General features: G+C 37.3%; 1 protein-coding gene across 11 annotated transcripts in view; it reads left to right on the top strand.

The window, feature by feature from the left end:
- Positions 1–15,611, top strand: part of DGLUCY (D-glutamate cyclase) — a 56,239-nt gene that overhangs the window by 22,487 nt on the left and 18,141 nt on the right. For all 11 annotated transcript variants that reach the window (XM_075753693.1, XM_075753692.1, XM_075753691.1 and 8 more), the window contains 8 exons: positions 2,780–2,933; positions 3,632–3,830; positions 5,331–5,481; positions 7,009–7,131; positions 9,354–9,551; positions 11,613–11,873; positions 12,342–12,441; positions 14,207–14,355. In XM_075753693.1, coding sequence (XP_075609808.1) covers positions 2,780–2,933; positions 3,632–3,830; positions 5,331–5,481; positions 7,009–7,131; positions 9,354–9,551; positions 11,613–11,873; positions 12,342–12,441; positions 14,207–14,355 — 1,335 coding nt within the window. The remainder of the gene's footprint in view (positions 1–2,779; positions 2,934–3,631; positions 3,831–5,330; positions 5,482–7,008; positions 7,132–9,353; positions 9,552–11,612; positions 11,874–12,341; positions 12,442–14,206; positions 14,356–15,611) is intronic.

Genomic DNA, 15,611 nt, shown 5'->3' with positions numbered 1-15,611 from the left:
TGCACTTTGGGGAAGAATTAGAGACACAGTTACAGAAGTGGTTTTCTGCTTAATTTGTTGCATAAGTTGGAAATTACTGACTCAGCAAGACTTGGAATTACAAGGGGGGATGGGAAAATAGTTTTATACTCAGATAACTGAATACATTCTGGAAAATTTATTTCTGTCTTGCCTCTCCTAGCTGGACTTTCACAGAAGCAGAGAAGTCAGTGTCATTGTTCTTATCAACTTTAAAATGTAATAACTAAAAATACTGTGGCAAGTACCTGATCAACAAAACTGTGTGTAGTGGCATTATTGTAACACAAGAATGTTAAGGGTCATTTTATAGAAGCATACTGAGCCTTGAAATTATGGTTTTCTTTTCCATCAGTACAAAAGTTGAAAAATACTAACAGAATTAGCATTGTAATGTTAATAATCTGCAGTTTGCCCCAACTATTTTTAAGTACATGTATTGCTGCAGTAGTTGTAAATGTGTTAGTTTTAACATTTCAGAAAAGTATTGTTTACATAGAAAACAAGTTCAGACTTCTAGCCACGAGCATACAGCTCTGTTATGCACAGACTAAAAAAAAAAAAAACAAACAAACAAACAAAAAAAACCCAAAAAAACACCAAGCCAAAAAAACAACAAAGGAAAAAACCCCCACAAACTAATTAGAATTTCTCAGAATCACAGAATGGTTTGTGTTGGAAGGGACCTCAAAGATCATCTAGTTCCAACTCCCCTGCCATGGGCAGGGACACCCTCCACTAGACCAGGTTGCCCAAAGCCCCATCCAACCTGGCCTTGAACACTTCCAGGGATGGGGCATCCACAACCTCTCTGGGCAACCTGTTCCAGTGCCTCACCACTCTCACAGTAAAGAATTTCTTTCTAACATCTAATCTAAATCTACCCTCTTTCAGTTTAAAGGCATTACCCCTTGTCCTTGTCTTACATTTGTTGGGTGATATACTACTAAAATAATTCTTTCTTACTGCCCTCATTGTCATTCACCTAAGAAATTAAACATTCTTTCTAAACTTCTCTGAGCTAGGACATGAACGTGTTGAAGCAATGCACAGGGTGAAGCACGTCCAGCTTCACCAGCCTTGCTTGTGAATATATCCATAATCATGGATACCTAATGCAAGTATGTATGTAAGCTGATGTGGGAAGGGAAAAATATCTTTTAATCTATAAAGAAAGTAAGGATAGTTATCAGGTGGATCAATAAAGTTGTCAAAGAGTTATAACAAAGCTTTCTGAGTTTACAGAATGCCTGAAAGTTACCTACAGCTTCAGACTGTCAGCTGTGACTAGTATTTTAAATCCAGCGTTGTCCAAGTTGAATGCACTGACTAAAACCGTAATTTTAAGAATTCATGAATATCACCAGCAAAGTAGAAAGTGCCTGTGGATTTCACATGACGACAGGGGATGAAGTTGAGGGGTAACTGAACGTAGTATTTTATTCAGTGGTAAATTTAGCATGCTTACTTAACAAAAATGTATTTCTGTATTTAGCAAGAAACTGTTTCTGTATTTAGTAACTTTTGCTAGTAATAAAATGAATTTTTGTGCTGAGTAGTCCCAAGAGAGCAGTTTGTGGCCACATTCAGTATGCAAATACAGGCTTACCTCAGCCTTTGCTTTGCATTTTTCCATCAGGAATAAATTTTATCTTTTGGTTTCTTTGTTAGCTTTGGTCAAGAGTAAGATTTGACTGATTTTCTACAGCCTTTTAAGGCAGATCATTGATTTTATCTAAACGATTGCCTCTTGAACAACAGGCCACCACAGTATTTAAGAAAGTGAGAGCTTCTATGCAACCTCTTACTTGCCTGCCTGATATTAGACATGGTAATAACTTTTCAAGACAGTGTCAATACAGCAGTTAGGGCCTGATAATTGGCAGTTTTATACACCACAGACTAGTTGTGCTCCAAATTTCCTCTCTGTATTTGAACAGCTGGTATTTACATGCAGGAAAATTAAAACGGCATTGGTATTAACTACTACTGTTTAGAAAATAAATTTTTGCTAAATAAATGAATGTGAGCTTTTTTCATTGATATGCATTGCAAAAATGTTAATGCATGGCAGTAGTCAACAACCTTTTAAATCAAAGTTGATTCTAAGTGAAGAAAATGCAGCAGTTCTGCTCATTTTAGTTTTTTAAAATAGAAATAGTAGAAGTGGCTGAGATTGAGAGACAGGTAAGAGTTTATTCCTGAGCTGTGATTATGCCTGTTACATTGCAGCCCACAGTGAAATTCCATAGCCAACAAACTCTAAAGAATGGGCTACGTAATGTCAAGATACCAGGAGTTTACTAGTGGAGTGGCCATGATTTATAGCTTGGTATTAAATGAAAAAAAGTGGTGACAGTGTGGTATGCAATAGCCTTCCTTTGGCTCTGCGCTAACATTTGCAAAATAAAACATTTTCCTGTAGAATACTAATTTCCCAGGTTAGGTAATAAATGATGTTTATGTATAAATTCATAGAAGTGTCTATTAAAATAATTATGCTATCTTTATATTCTAGTACTATCCATGTCTGCCAACTATTAAGCTGTGAACAACTTCACATAGAAAGTACATCTAGCTATGATTTTAAAAACATTTCAGAAAGTTGTTTAATTTAATTACGGAGTTTGGAATTAAAAATTTCCTTTGGGTAATTTTTTTTTTTTTACAGACCATCTAAAGAAATCTATACAGAGAAGTTACTGTTTCACAAACAAAAGGCTGAATTATAACCAGTCACTCCTACCTTCCACAATTTCAGGCTATAAACAGGCCAATGTCGTGATTTTGCCCAAGTCCTTGGCTGATGACTTTGAGAAGTTTTGCCATGCAAACGATGGACCCCTGCCACTGCTGTACAGAAGTAAACCAGGTGATTGGAAATGTCCTTCTCTGAGCAGTGATTCTGATATCAGGTAACTACGGACCAACTCCGCTTCTCAAAGTTCTGCAATGAATGCTGGTGGTGATTAGGAGGGTTTCAGGGAACAGCCTGCTTACACTGTTGCACATTTTGAACAAGTTTGTTTACTTGGAGTTAAACCTTTGAATGAAAACTATGCATGAGTGTAATAGCCTGATCATCTCGTTCTTGAGAAACATGTTATGGTAATTTTAAGTATTGCAAGTATTTCTCTAATGCAAAAGTGAAATTGTGTAATTTCTAAATATTTTGCAGTCTGAGCAAGCAGAATTAAATAATATGGTTTTACCTTTGTTTTATTTAGTAATAACACAGGCATGGTGACTGCATGATATTGGTAGGGTGTCTGAAATTTAAAAGATGTACTCCTGTAGTAAATGCCGAAAACAAGACTTAAAAAGCTCCTTAATTTTTGAAACCCTGAGACAAGATAGATACATCTAAGGGACATTTACCTGTAAAACCTAAAAAGTACCAAACTCTGCCATGTTCTGTTTACTGACTTGTTTTTGTGCAGAATAAGGTGTTCTGGGGTTTTGTTCTGGGTTTGTTTCGTTGCTACTCAGAAAGAAAAGAAACACATGAAGTAGGCTGTATCTCGTGGTTTGATACTGGATTAATGTCAATTCAAACAATTGACCTTGTTTTCAAAAAATATGATAAAGCTGTGATAACTTCTTATTTTACTAGAACTGACTGCCTACAGTACAGAATGTATGAGTATGGAGCTTGTACTGGATCCCTGAAAAGCCTAAAGGAGTATTCTGAACAACTTAAGGACATGGTGACTTTTTATTTAGGCTGCAGCTTCTCTTTTGAAAAAGCAGTCCAAAATGCTGGCATTCCCATCAGAAATGTTGAGCAAAAATGTAATGTAAGCATGTATAAGGTAAATATATTCGCACACATACATAGTCTATGTCATATTGCCTTTGAGTATTTGCCCGTATTCACATTGTGTGCATATACCTATTGCTCAAAATCAGAACTTTTTTTTTTTCCTATCTGCATAGTAACTTTAGGCATGTGCTAGTGCTGAGTACATAAAAATACAGGGTAAAATACACTCAGCCTCACTTCAGTGCTTTTCTCAACTTCCTGCAGGGCCAATCTGCTTTTTTATTCATTTATGGTGACAAAGTTTTTCCTTGTTTGCCATGGCAGCCATTTCATTTGGATTTTGTTCTGGTTTGCTCCAAATTGCTTATTTGCTATGAACCCAGACCCATTGGACAGAAGACGTTCCCAAAAACTTGAGGTATCTACCATAGCACTGAAAATTATAATTGTGCTCAGAAAGTTTATAGTGCAGATTTTAATGTCGGCAAAAGTCCTCAAATAATTCTGGCTCCAGTAGGAAGACCCTTTAATATTAAGAACACTTAACTACACATCTGCATGCCTTTTTCATATAGTTTGTATGCTGTTCTACTAGACAAAGGTTATTGTTGTTTGCAGTGTTAGCATTTCACTATCTTTTTGCTATGCTCCTAGTCAAAATGAAGGCACAAATATATCTCATACATGAGTCCCTCTACCAAGCTTAAAGAAAAAACATAATTATGTATCTGCTTAAAACACTTAAGAATATTTCATAGTTCATAGCACATCAATACTCTAAAGAACTGTACAGCATGTTTCTTCAGTGACAGGTATAAAAATTTTTATTATAAAGATTGTTAATGAACATTTTCTATACAGCTCTAGCTGTCTACATATCTTGTTTATGTTTGAATGCAACTTAGATATCAAACATTTTGTTCTAAAAAGGCAGACTGCTGTATTTCTGAATAGAAAAGGTGCTTCAGCATCCCAGTCAGTGAGGCTGTTGAATTCCATAGGATCTTTCCAGAGGCACAAAGGGGTTTATGTGCGTGGAGCAGGCATGCTGCTTCTGTAGCAGGGGGTACTGCCAGCAGCAGGACACCCTGACCCTGGCGTGTTAGAGAGCTCTGGAGCTGCCCTCAGTTCAACTACAGAGGATAGATTCAGACCAGGCAGATTTGTTGCTGTTGTTGTTATTAGCTTTTTCCCTTTCTGTATAGGAAGCACACCATTGTTTTCTGACAATATTTAGAATATACTGAGCTCACCACACTGTATGCTGCATGTGCCAAAGCAAGAAGTGCATAGTGTTGAAAATTGTAGTGATCTATACGAAGATGCTCAAGGATGGAACATTTCACTCCTGCACTGCTGGATCTTACAAAAATAGAAAAAAATAGGGATGCTAAGAAGTACTTTTTTTTTTTATGTATTTAAAATTATTGTTAGTATGTGGCCTTTCTAAACTCAAGTACAGCACAAAGTTTTAGACTGATTTCTTGTAATACTTTAGAAGTGTTATTCAATATTCCTGCTAACACTTTGGGTTCTTTTAAACCGCCAGACAGCTGTGCCTTGCTACCGTGTTTCTGCTTTTTGCTGCAACTTGGTAGTCACAATGAGACCTATTCCTGAAAGCAAGTTGGAAGCAGCTGTGCGAGCAACATCTGAATTAAAAGAAGCCCATGGAGCACCAATTCATGTGGGTGACCCTGGTCAGTGCTTTTCATGTTTCACTCTGCATGCGCTTTACTGCCTATAAAAATGAAAGGGGGAACCATGGGAAGCAGTAGGACTGAAATACTTGCACCAGTAAATTTATTAGGTTTTAGTCCTTTCTAATGGTCACAAACCTGAATTGGAAAAAAAAAAAAAAAAAAAAGAAAAGAAAAAAGTAGGTTTTGAATGAGCTGAACGCAACGATTTCTTGGATAAAAGATAGCTGTCTGATGTCGATAAGTTATATGGCAGGGGTGGTTTTGGTAAAAAAGTGTAATCACATTTTTCTAAAATGTATGCAGTTTCATTTATATGTGAATACTTTCTTGCTGTCAGAGATTGCAGTGACAAGCAATGATTGACAGCATGGGGAGAAGTATGTGTAGATGCATTTTATGTCTTAGCGGATGACTGTGAAAATAAATACTGCATTATTTTTAAAAATACTGAAATAGGATACATTGAGCAGAACACTTAAGACAGAATAAATAGAAATATGACAAGAATATATATTTTTTTAAAATCCAGCTCAAACAAGTACAACTCTATTCTTTACAAGGAAAAACTGAAAAAAAGTTATAAAACAGGAGGCTGTATGGAAAAAACAAAACAAAAGCAAACATCTGTAAGTTGAAGATAGATCACAATAAAAAGAAAATTCCTCTCTGCTGACAGAAATGTATCAATCAGTAGCCTTATGGGCTGCATACACAGAAGGATCACATTGCAGAGCACAGAAGGAGATGCCATTGGTAACAGCGCACCCCAATAAGTCTGAGTGCTTAAATCTGAAGAACTAGTAATAAGTCATTACTTTGAGTAGAGCAACAAGATGATTGGGCAAGTGAGCGTCTCCACTATTTATTTATTTTTAACAGAAAAGAGTAAATGATTATATATACAGATTATATAAATTAATTCCAGAAAATACAGTGGTACATTAAAGCGTCTGAAGAATTTAAAACCAAGGGAAGAGAGCAAATGCTTAGAATGACCCAGAATATTACAAGCAGTTGTTAGAATAAAGCAAAACATTTAGTGAAGTCTGGATAAGAGCGAGATGTAGTTATCTAACCCAGAGAGGTAAAAGAGCAGTTGCTTGTTTCTCTAGCTAAAGAATGTAGGAAGCTGAAGCAGTAGAAAACATGTTCTAGAAAGAACCCATTTTGCATTGCAGTAATTTTTTCTTGTTTGCCAGCTTTATGAATATAATTCCTCTGTTGATAGAGAAGATTTATATCATCTTGGAAGCTCAGCATAGACATCTAGCTTGCGTTTTTGTTGCAGAAATAAAGCAAGTACATTTTTACTGATGTCATCAAGTACAAAAAGGGAAAACAAGTGAGCTCAGTTTCTGGGGACACGCACTCAAAGGAAAACTAAATATGCCACCTCAGTGGGACTTGCCACTGCTGCAGTTCTAGCTTAGTGTCACTGAACAACGTTGGCCGTCCACCCCCCCAGCTTTGCAGTAGTACTGCTTAATTGGAATCTCTCATCATTTCATTTTTGATCAATTCCAGGTCTGCTGGGAATACAAGATCATTCCAAACCAGATTATGGAGATCCAGTTCACCTTCACCCTGGTGATATTCCAGTGTTTTGGGCCTGTGGAGTAACAGGAGTAGAAGCAATCATCAGCTGTAGTATGTACTATATTTGGAGATGCTTTTGAAATTATCCTTCAATTTTTCTCTGTCTCATCCTTCTTTTTTTTCTTTCTTTTTTCTTTCCTTTTTTTTTTTTCTTAAATGTGAACTGAATGAGTTGGCTCATTAGCAGACTTGATTTTAGGGTGAGCTAAAACCCACCCCAACCAAACAACAAAAAGACCTTTGGCAGGACTATTTTCCACTGTGAAATACAGGTCCACCTTCAAGGAAGCTCTCACTGAAATTCCACCACTTTTGTTTATTTTAGAGGCAGAAACCCAAAGCTCTGTCAGCATCAAAACATGTTTTTAAAGTATTATTAAAACCTAGAAGTTTAAAGGCATTCTTTTTTAAGCTTCTTCCTTTTAAAATATTATTTTTTATTACACTGTGGTAAAATAATAATAAAGGGAAAAAAGAAAAAAGAGGGGGGAAAAAAAGCAGCGAGAAATCTTTCCGAAGTGTTGTCAAGACCTAGCAAATTGCTTGACCTGGAAAAGAATTTTTGAGCTTTTAGGTTTTGTTCTAAAATGAAGGAAGCGTGACACACTTTACATAAGTGAAGCTTTGTCCTCCACACAGAGCTGTCCTGCACTTTATCCAGTCATTTATAACAGGTGTGAGCACAAAGGGCAAGAAAATGCAACTAAACCATAGTGACAGTATTATACACTGCTCTAAATCACTAGTGTGGAATGAAATCTCGTATTTTAGTTCTTACTGAAAAAGAAGCTTAATAGTCATAGGCAGTATAACTAGGAGAGCCTTGGGAGGTCATCTGCTTTGTCCTTTTCTCTTTGCAGGATCTATTACATCCTTACAGATCTTTATCTAAGCTGCTCTCAACATGCTGAGCACCAGGAGCAGAGACTTCTTGTTCTTACATACAACCCCTTCTCTCCAGTCCCAAATCCAAACTGAAAAATCCTGTTCTTTTTCATGTTCTCCAGCAGTTTTATTCATCTTGCTCATGCATTCTCATTGCGGGGAAAGGAGTGAAAAAAAAAATTACCAACCACCCTACAATCTTTTCCCAAAGCAGCTGTCTAGCCTGCCTTTTTTGTTTGTTTCTCCATTTTCTGTATTAAACTCAGTTGTCATTAATACATTCCAGGAATTTTTGTCGGTTTGTATCTTTCTGTTCTCCTTTCTCATCTAGGTAGTTAAAATTCTGCGTAGTTTCTCACAAAACATAGTCTACTCGCATGGTTTGGTGAGGTATATTAAACCTCAACTACCATGTTCCCCAGCCACTTTTAAATTAACAAGCCATAGACTCCCAACAGATCCAGCACAGACAAAGCACAAATGTACTTGTTACAGAAATATCTCCTTCCTTTTCACCATCCTAACAAAGTAAGATTTTGCTTGTACCAGTTGTGATTTATCCAACAACATACCAATTTTGCCAAATCAAGTATAATCTAGATCAAGACTTCTGGAATTAGTATAAGGACAGCAAATATTTTCAGTTTAGGGAGCTACTATTCTGTCTTATTTAGACCAAAGTTTTAGATGCTACTCAGATTCCCTTTGCTAAGGCTTACTGGTCACCTTTTGTCATTATTCCTTGCCAGTTTATAGGTCTCCTAGCTAGGTCAGCAGGACATTGCACAGACATGCTTTTCCCCATTTTCTTAATCCGATAAAGGACTACTCCTAGCCAGCAGGCAATACCTGACATAGTTTTGTCATGTCACTATTACAAGGATATTCAAAGGAACAAAAGACATGCTATAGCTTCCAGCAGCAGTCTAGAACCTAGAAAATTAATTTATTCTTACGGAAACAATATCACCACCACACTCTGCAAACTTAAGCATTAACTTGTTCTTATGTCAATGCACTAGTTTCTTCATGCGTGTCAAACCCAATATTCAGACTTCAGACTGACAGACTTCCTTGGAGGGTACCAGCATTCAGTTCCTAAGTTGCCTCAAGTTTATAGCAAATAAGATATGGTAGAAAAACCTGATCTCAACTACCTACATGAGCTTTTTAAAAGGGAGAATGTTTTCAGATGTATATGCATACATTTCTTTCTCAAAGTGTATTAATTGCTGCAGTGTAACTTAAAATATCACCTGTTCTTATATAAGTGCCATCAGGCAGGGACTCTGTGTTGTTAAATAGCTTTTTGTGATTTTATCATTCTGATATTTCAAAATATTGCAATAACAATGTGTTTAATTGAATTTTTTTTTCACCTGTTTTAGGAGCTCCATTAGCTTTTACTCATTCTCCTGGCTGCATGTTCATTACCGACCTAAAGAATGACAACGTTGCAGTCAGATCCTCAAGAGAAACCCCCCAAGTCCACTGCATTTCTCAAGATCCTCTGCATTATAGTATTGTATCAGCAGAAGCAGCCCAAAAGATAAAGACTCTAGAGACCCTAATTGGAATAGATCCAGGTAAAAAACAAAACCCCTCTTCCTTTAATGGATTTGTTATGAGGTACATAGGACCTATCCTGCTTTTTTATAGATTCATAAAGTTCAAGAAAACAGTAAGAATCTAATGGCAATTTTAAGATTTTAAAAATTCTTTGTGGAATATAGTGAGTTAATATAACTAGGTCTTACATTTTCTGTAACCGTATTTAATATCAGAGCCTGGCCAAAACCATTCAACCTTATGGGTAATGGAATATCTGACCCTGATGACTGTATACTCTCAAAGTACACAGAAGCATCAATGTTTACAGCAGACTGAAGAGTCCACAGAGAATAAGAACTATTACTGAATAAAACTGAAATTGGTATGTAAAGTACAGGGCACCTCAGCCTGCTGGGTGAGTAAATAGCACAATTCTTAACATATATTCATGGTTACTGTGCTCCTACCAGAAAATTCTAGTAGCTGTGTGTGCTTTTCAAACATCCCCTCTCTGATGGGTGGAATTACATCAAGCTCTGCTGACATATTCATCACCAAGGTGGTGTGTGATGGACCACAGTGACCTCATCACCACAGAAGGTTGAGCGGTAGGGCTGCATGTGTGCACAAGGAAGATGAGATGGAAATAAAGGCAAACTGAATAGCGCAACCATTCCCAAAATACACACTGAAATAGTCCCCTCTGTCTGCTGCAACTTCAGAGAATTTCAGAAAATTTATGGGAAACATCAGTAGGCAGTAGTGGAAAACAGCTTACGCCCAGCTCTCCCAAGCTCCGGGTTTGGGCTGTGTGCATATGTTTGGGTCTGTTTATTTTTACTTACAAGGCCTCTCCTTTTCCCTCTCTCTGGAGTTCAGCTTGGCACAATGCCATGCTCTGCAGAAATACAGGGCCTAACTTAAGAGTTAGCTCATTTTACTGCTAAAGGAGAGTACAGTACTTTATCTCAGTTAATATACCCCACTTCTCAGGGAGTAATATTCCCGGCTTCTGTTACTTAAGTTTTGCTCAGAACTTCTTCTGTGTCCACTATCTATATATTGCCTGTATGTTATGTAGGAGGAACAGAGGAAGAAATGGCAAGAGGGAAATTGAGGACAGAAAGAAGAAAGTGTGGCGTGCGATGGGGGTAGGTGAGAAAGATGACGTGAGCAGGCTAGAAAACAATAGTGAGGACTTACCTCTTGCTATCAACCCATGAATATCGGCATGTCATGCTGGTATTCGTGGTTTTCAGGAGTGCTAGCAAATCGAAAGGACTGCGCTGTGAACTTGTGTTTCTGAGTGCCAGGGAAGGGAGAGGGGAGAGGAAGTGTTTGAACAATGAAAGACACGCACAGATAACACAGCATTGCCTCTTTAGAGGCTGACCCATGAGAAGAGGCATTGGTTAATATTCACCTATTTCTCAAGATCAGGTAACATGGTTCTCTGCTGCACAAAGTGTTACAAGATCTTTTAGCAGTCACCTGGATACTACTGTATTAATTGAGTTTATAAAGCCCCCTGGTAAATTGCCATGCCTCTGAAACCTCACTTCTGTGGTTAATCATTTCATGAAGTGGAATTTATTTGGGAATTAGCTCTTCCGTAAAGGGATAAAGAGAGACAAAAGACCAGCTTATTCATCTGAAATTTGCATCAAAACTTCTGTGAGATCTGGGATACCTGAGTTGCAGTCCAGCTTTAGTATCTAGGCATGGTCTAACATGACTCACCACAGATCAGAGGAAAGCAGAAGGCCAAAGGAAAGGAAGGAACATGCAATAAGCTCTCAGAAAAAGCTATTTACACAAATACCTAGAAATGCTAGGTATAGTAATTTTCAAAATCCACTTAACTGAAATTCTTAACCTGGAAGCACAGCCCATTATCTTCGTTACTCATATCCTACACCTTCCTAGGTTTCCTGAGGAAATTATCCCAATTCCTGCCTTGAACAGAGGGGGGTTTTTTTGTTTTTTTTTTTTAACCCATGTTATGTCATTAAAGTATGCAGGTTCACCCACACAGAAACGTCAAAAGCAGAATGATATATTGAAGTGTACTGCTCTCTTTAAAAACACTTTTATAGGAAACCGGGGTATAATTCATCTACACCGCCAGGATGAGCTGCTGAAGGCTTGCCTGTCTATCTCCCATGCTCGGTCCGTGCTGATAACAACTGGATTTCCTACCCACTTCACTTATGAGCCGCCAGAAGAAAATGACGGGCCCCCAGGAGCCCTCGCTATTGCAGCCATGTTGCAGGCCTTGGAGAAAGAGGTTGCCATAGTAACTGATCAGAGAGCCATGAATCTGAATAAAAATATTATTGAAGAGGCTGTTCAACTAGGTAAGACACATGTTTTCTCAGGTTTTTCTCTTGCCTATTTGAGCCAAGGTTTGTTTCAGTTAATCTCACTGTCACTTAGTACAAGTTGGATTTTTTTTTTTTCCAGAGAATGAATCAGAGTTCATCCTCTAAGCTGTGATCAGCATTGCTACGATGGCATTTTGTTAAACCTAGCTGGCATCAAGTTAATGCTTGCATAGCTGGGTAGTGATTCCAGATTAGCTGTTTGTGATGAATTCTGGATGTCTGTTCTTATTCTTGTAGACCTGTTTTCTATCTCAAGGTCCCACTAACATCCAAATGATTTTAATTTAAAGTAAGGATGCAGGGAGCTTATCAGGAACTGTGTGAAGACATTGAGTCCTTACTATTCTAACTGTTCTGCTCGCTCTTTTTTTTTTAAGTTACTCAAATGTACATCAAAAAACCCTGTACATAATACCTGAATTGTATTTTGTTTTCCTGTAGGAATCCTGAAGAGACCTGTCCCTCTATTGAGTTTTCAAAGGGAAAGTGCTGATTCAGCTTTAATGTTTTTGTGCGAGAATGGGAATCCTGGAAGACCTAGGTATGTGTATTCAGTTTTTGAGAATGGGTCACACCTCTATGGTGTAAAGTTATGATAAAAATAATGACCATGATCTAAGAAGGCGTAATGGTTACAAGTAAATCCTTAAGACTTGGAAGGAACAGAACAAACTTAGAAGCCAAACATTGGTATCAGAGCACACATGAGTAAATTCCATGTTATTCTGCAGTTGTGCATTTCTGGAGTACAAAAAAAGAAACAATACTTCATACATCAATAGCTCCTTTCCTTTGAAAAGTTTCTAGAAGCTTTTCAGCTGTTATTCCATAGATACATACACACACACTATATTATTGTACCAGTTTTTAAATCAGTGAGAAAATCAGAAAGGGGAAGTATTATGTCAGAGTCAGTGAGAATCTAGGAAAAGAGTTGTGGAGTGTGTTCGCTTTCTAGAGCTTTGGCTCAAGTCTAACAACTGGGGAAACTGATTTAATAAGATGTCGTGTGTTTGTAATAGTGTGAAAGTGATCATCCTGCTGTCTTTAGGCAGCCACAGCTGCGCGCGTGCATTTCTCAATATTGACTTCAACTGTTTGCATATGCATTGTTGAGTATACAATGTTGGGCAAAAGTTCAGATTTATACAAAGTATGTGATTAGGGTGAATGCACTGGAGAATTTGTTAAGTAGCTGTACACACATTTCATTACTTAGCAGGCAACTTACATTTCCTTCAAGTAGGCATACGTTGCTCATTTTTGTTGCTCTTTCCTCGTAAAGCATTCTAATGTAGTTACCTTCAGTTTGCTCTCTTTAATAAAAAGATCTTTCACCCTGGTATTTGCTTCATCAGCTTACTCAAGTCCCATTTCTTTCCACAGGTTAGTATATGCTATAATTGTATGCTGTAATAGTATGCAAGACAGTATCTTCATTTTTTATGTATTGTTTTACAGCTATTCATAATATAAGTACAGGCAGCTTCTATTTCAATTGATCCCACAGTCCCGAAAAGCTAAAATAAGCGTTTCTTTAAAGTAGACAACTAACCCGCTTAAGGTCTCTGGAATCACAGTGGGAGATACCCACCCACAAAAACATTAAGTAATTCAGCAGACTTAGTAACCTCTTGACAGTAAAATTGAGGAAACAGAAGCAAAATAACTTAATTCTAACATACAGCATCAGAACTGAGTATGAAAATTCTGCTTAAAATGTAGGCCATCTGCAGTACATCTGTCTACTTTCACAACTAGCAAAATAGCCATAGACTTAAAGAAAAATCCTCCAAATCTAAAGACCCAAACAAAAAACTCCCTAACTAGAAACAAAGGAACACTTGCCAAGCAATGTACTTTAAGCAGAGACTGTATTTACACTAACAAGGATTCAGATGATCATTCATTTGCCACTTTTTTGTTTTCTTTGAAAACACTTGTAGAGACTAACCTTTTAAAAGATACTACGTATTTTAACATGAAACAGAGCAAGGCCAGATGGCTGACCCAAGGGATTGCTGGCTAGGAGGGTTTCAGGAACTTCTCCATTTCTTGGTGGCAAATGTGGTTTGAGGGAGTTACGCTAAAGCTATAAAGAAACTAGACTAGCCTTTGAAAATAAACCATAGAGAACTGCATTCTGAAATAACAAAACAGTATCCAAGTTTTACCTTGAGTCCCAAATGGTCAAAAAGTAGAACAACAAAAGAGCACAACAGGAGAAGCAGCCAACAGAAGAATTTGTTATGTGAGAATCACAGCTTTGACTCCTCTCCTGTGTTTTTTCACTCATCTCTAACCAGATTTGATCACCTGATAGCAATAGAGCGTGCTGGGATGGCTGCTGATGGCAATTATTACAATGCCAGGAAAGTTAACATTAAACATCTCGTGGATCCTATAGATGAACTATTTTTGACTGCACAAACCATTCCAGGAGTCACAACAACAGGTATATCTGAGTTTTTGTGTTATATTTTCAGAAGCAAGAGAAACACAGAACAGGAACTCTTACTGGAAGTGAAGGGGAGCAGGAGGCAGGTGCTGAATCACTAACTGCTTGTAGGCTACAGCTGTTTGTCATGGTTGAATTTAGAGACCGTTGCTGGAGAAAAATTAGAGGTTTCTTTTGAAGAGTTCTCACAACCAAAAAAAAAAAAAAGAAGGGCTTGATTTCAAAGTTATTTAAGGACAAAAAAAGCAAGCCCAGATGTGTGTATTATCTATCCATCGGCGTGCGTACACGCGCTTCTCTAAGTGTAGTTTTTGACACTGACTTTAGTCTGTATTTTATGTGTGAAAGGCAGCACAGAAAGCAAATGTCTACTGAATTGAAACATTACTTATTAAAATACTGTAGTTGTTTTTATGATTGTTACACCTGTGTTAAAACAGCAGTCTGGACAGAATCTTAGTTTATATTGCCTTTTAGCAGTACATTCTCTTGAGCAGGGACTGCATATTTGCATCTATTATAATAGTGCCTTCTCTAACAAAACATACATATACAATAATAATCTTTAAAGGAGTACATTGTCTTTCCTGACAAAACTACATTAGCATTGACTAATACATCTAATAAGAGTACTCTTGTCAACATGGTGCTCCTCTCTTTTGTCAATAGTCTTTTTTTTTCCTGAAAACTTATTCGTGTCAGGTTTTGAAAGAATATGCCATAGATCAAGGATTTCGAGACATATATAAACTGTTGTACAACACCCTTGTATAATTAGATGCTTCGTGCAACACTGTGTGGCCCAAAATGGACTTCGGAGATATATAATCTATATAAATATTAGAAACAAAATTAGAAATAACTGTACCTGCCGGGCTGATTTCAGTCACATCTGTCTGCTGATCTGTCTTTTTTTCTTCTTGTACTGTGGACTCACTCCTAAATATTACAAAAGCACTGGAGCTTTGACTTCTCAGTAGTGATATTTTTGAAATGTTTCCACAGAATTTAGAGAGCTCCTGCAGATATAATGCACAGTCTGATTTCACTGTATTGGAATCATTTAAAAGCTGTATAGCAGAAGAGTTCATTGGTATTTTTTTGTATTACCTTAAAACTTGTAATACATTTTACCTAGGTTTAATTTTTGTCCTATTGCTAAGGAGTAGCTTCCAACATTGAAAAAGCAGCACTCTAGATGGCACTCTGTTGGCAGTCTCAGCAGAGAAGCTGAAGATTGACTGAATAAGGAT

Source organism: Balearica regulorum, chromosome 5 (assembly GCF_011004875.1).
Source record: "Balearica regulorum gibbericeps isolate bBalReg1 chromosome 5, bBalReg1.pri, whole genome shotgun sequence".
Lineage (NCBI taxonomy): Eukaryota > Metazoa > Chordata > Aves > Gruiformes > Gruidae > Balearica > Balearica regulorum.
Note: the sequence above shows the minus strand (reverse complement) of the source record. Positions and strands in the feature narration are given on the sequence as shown.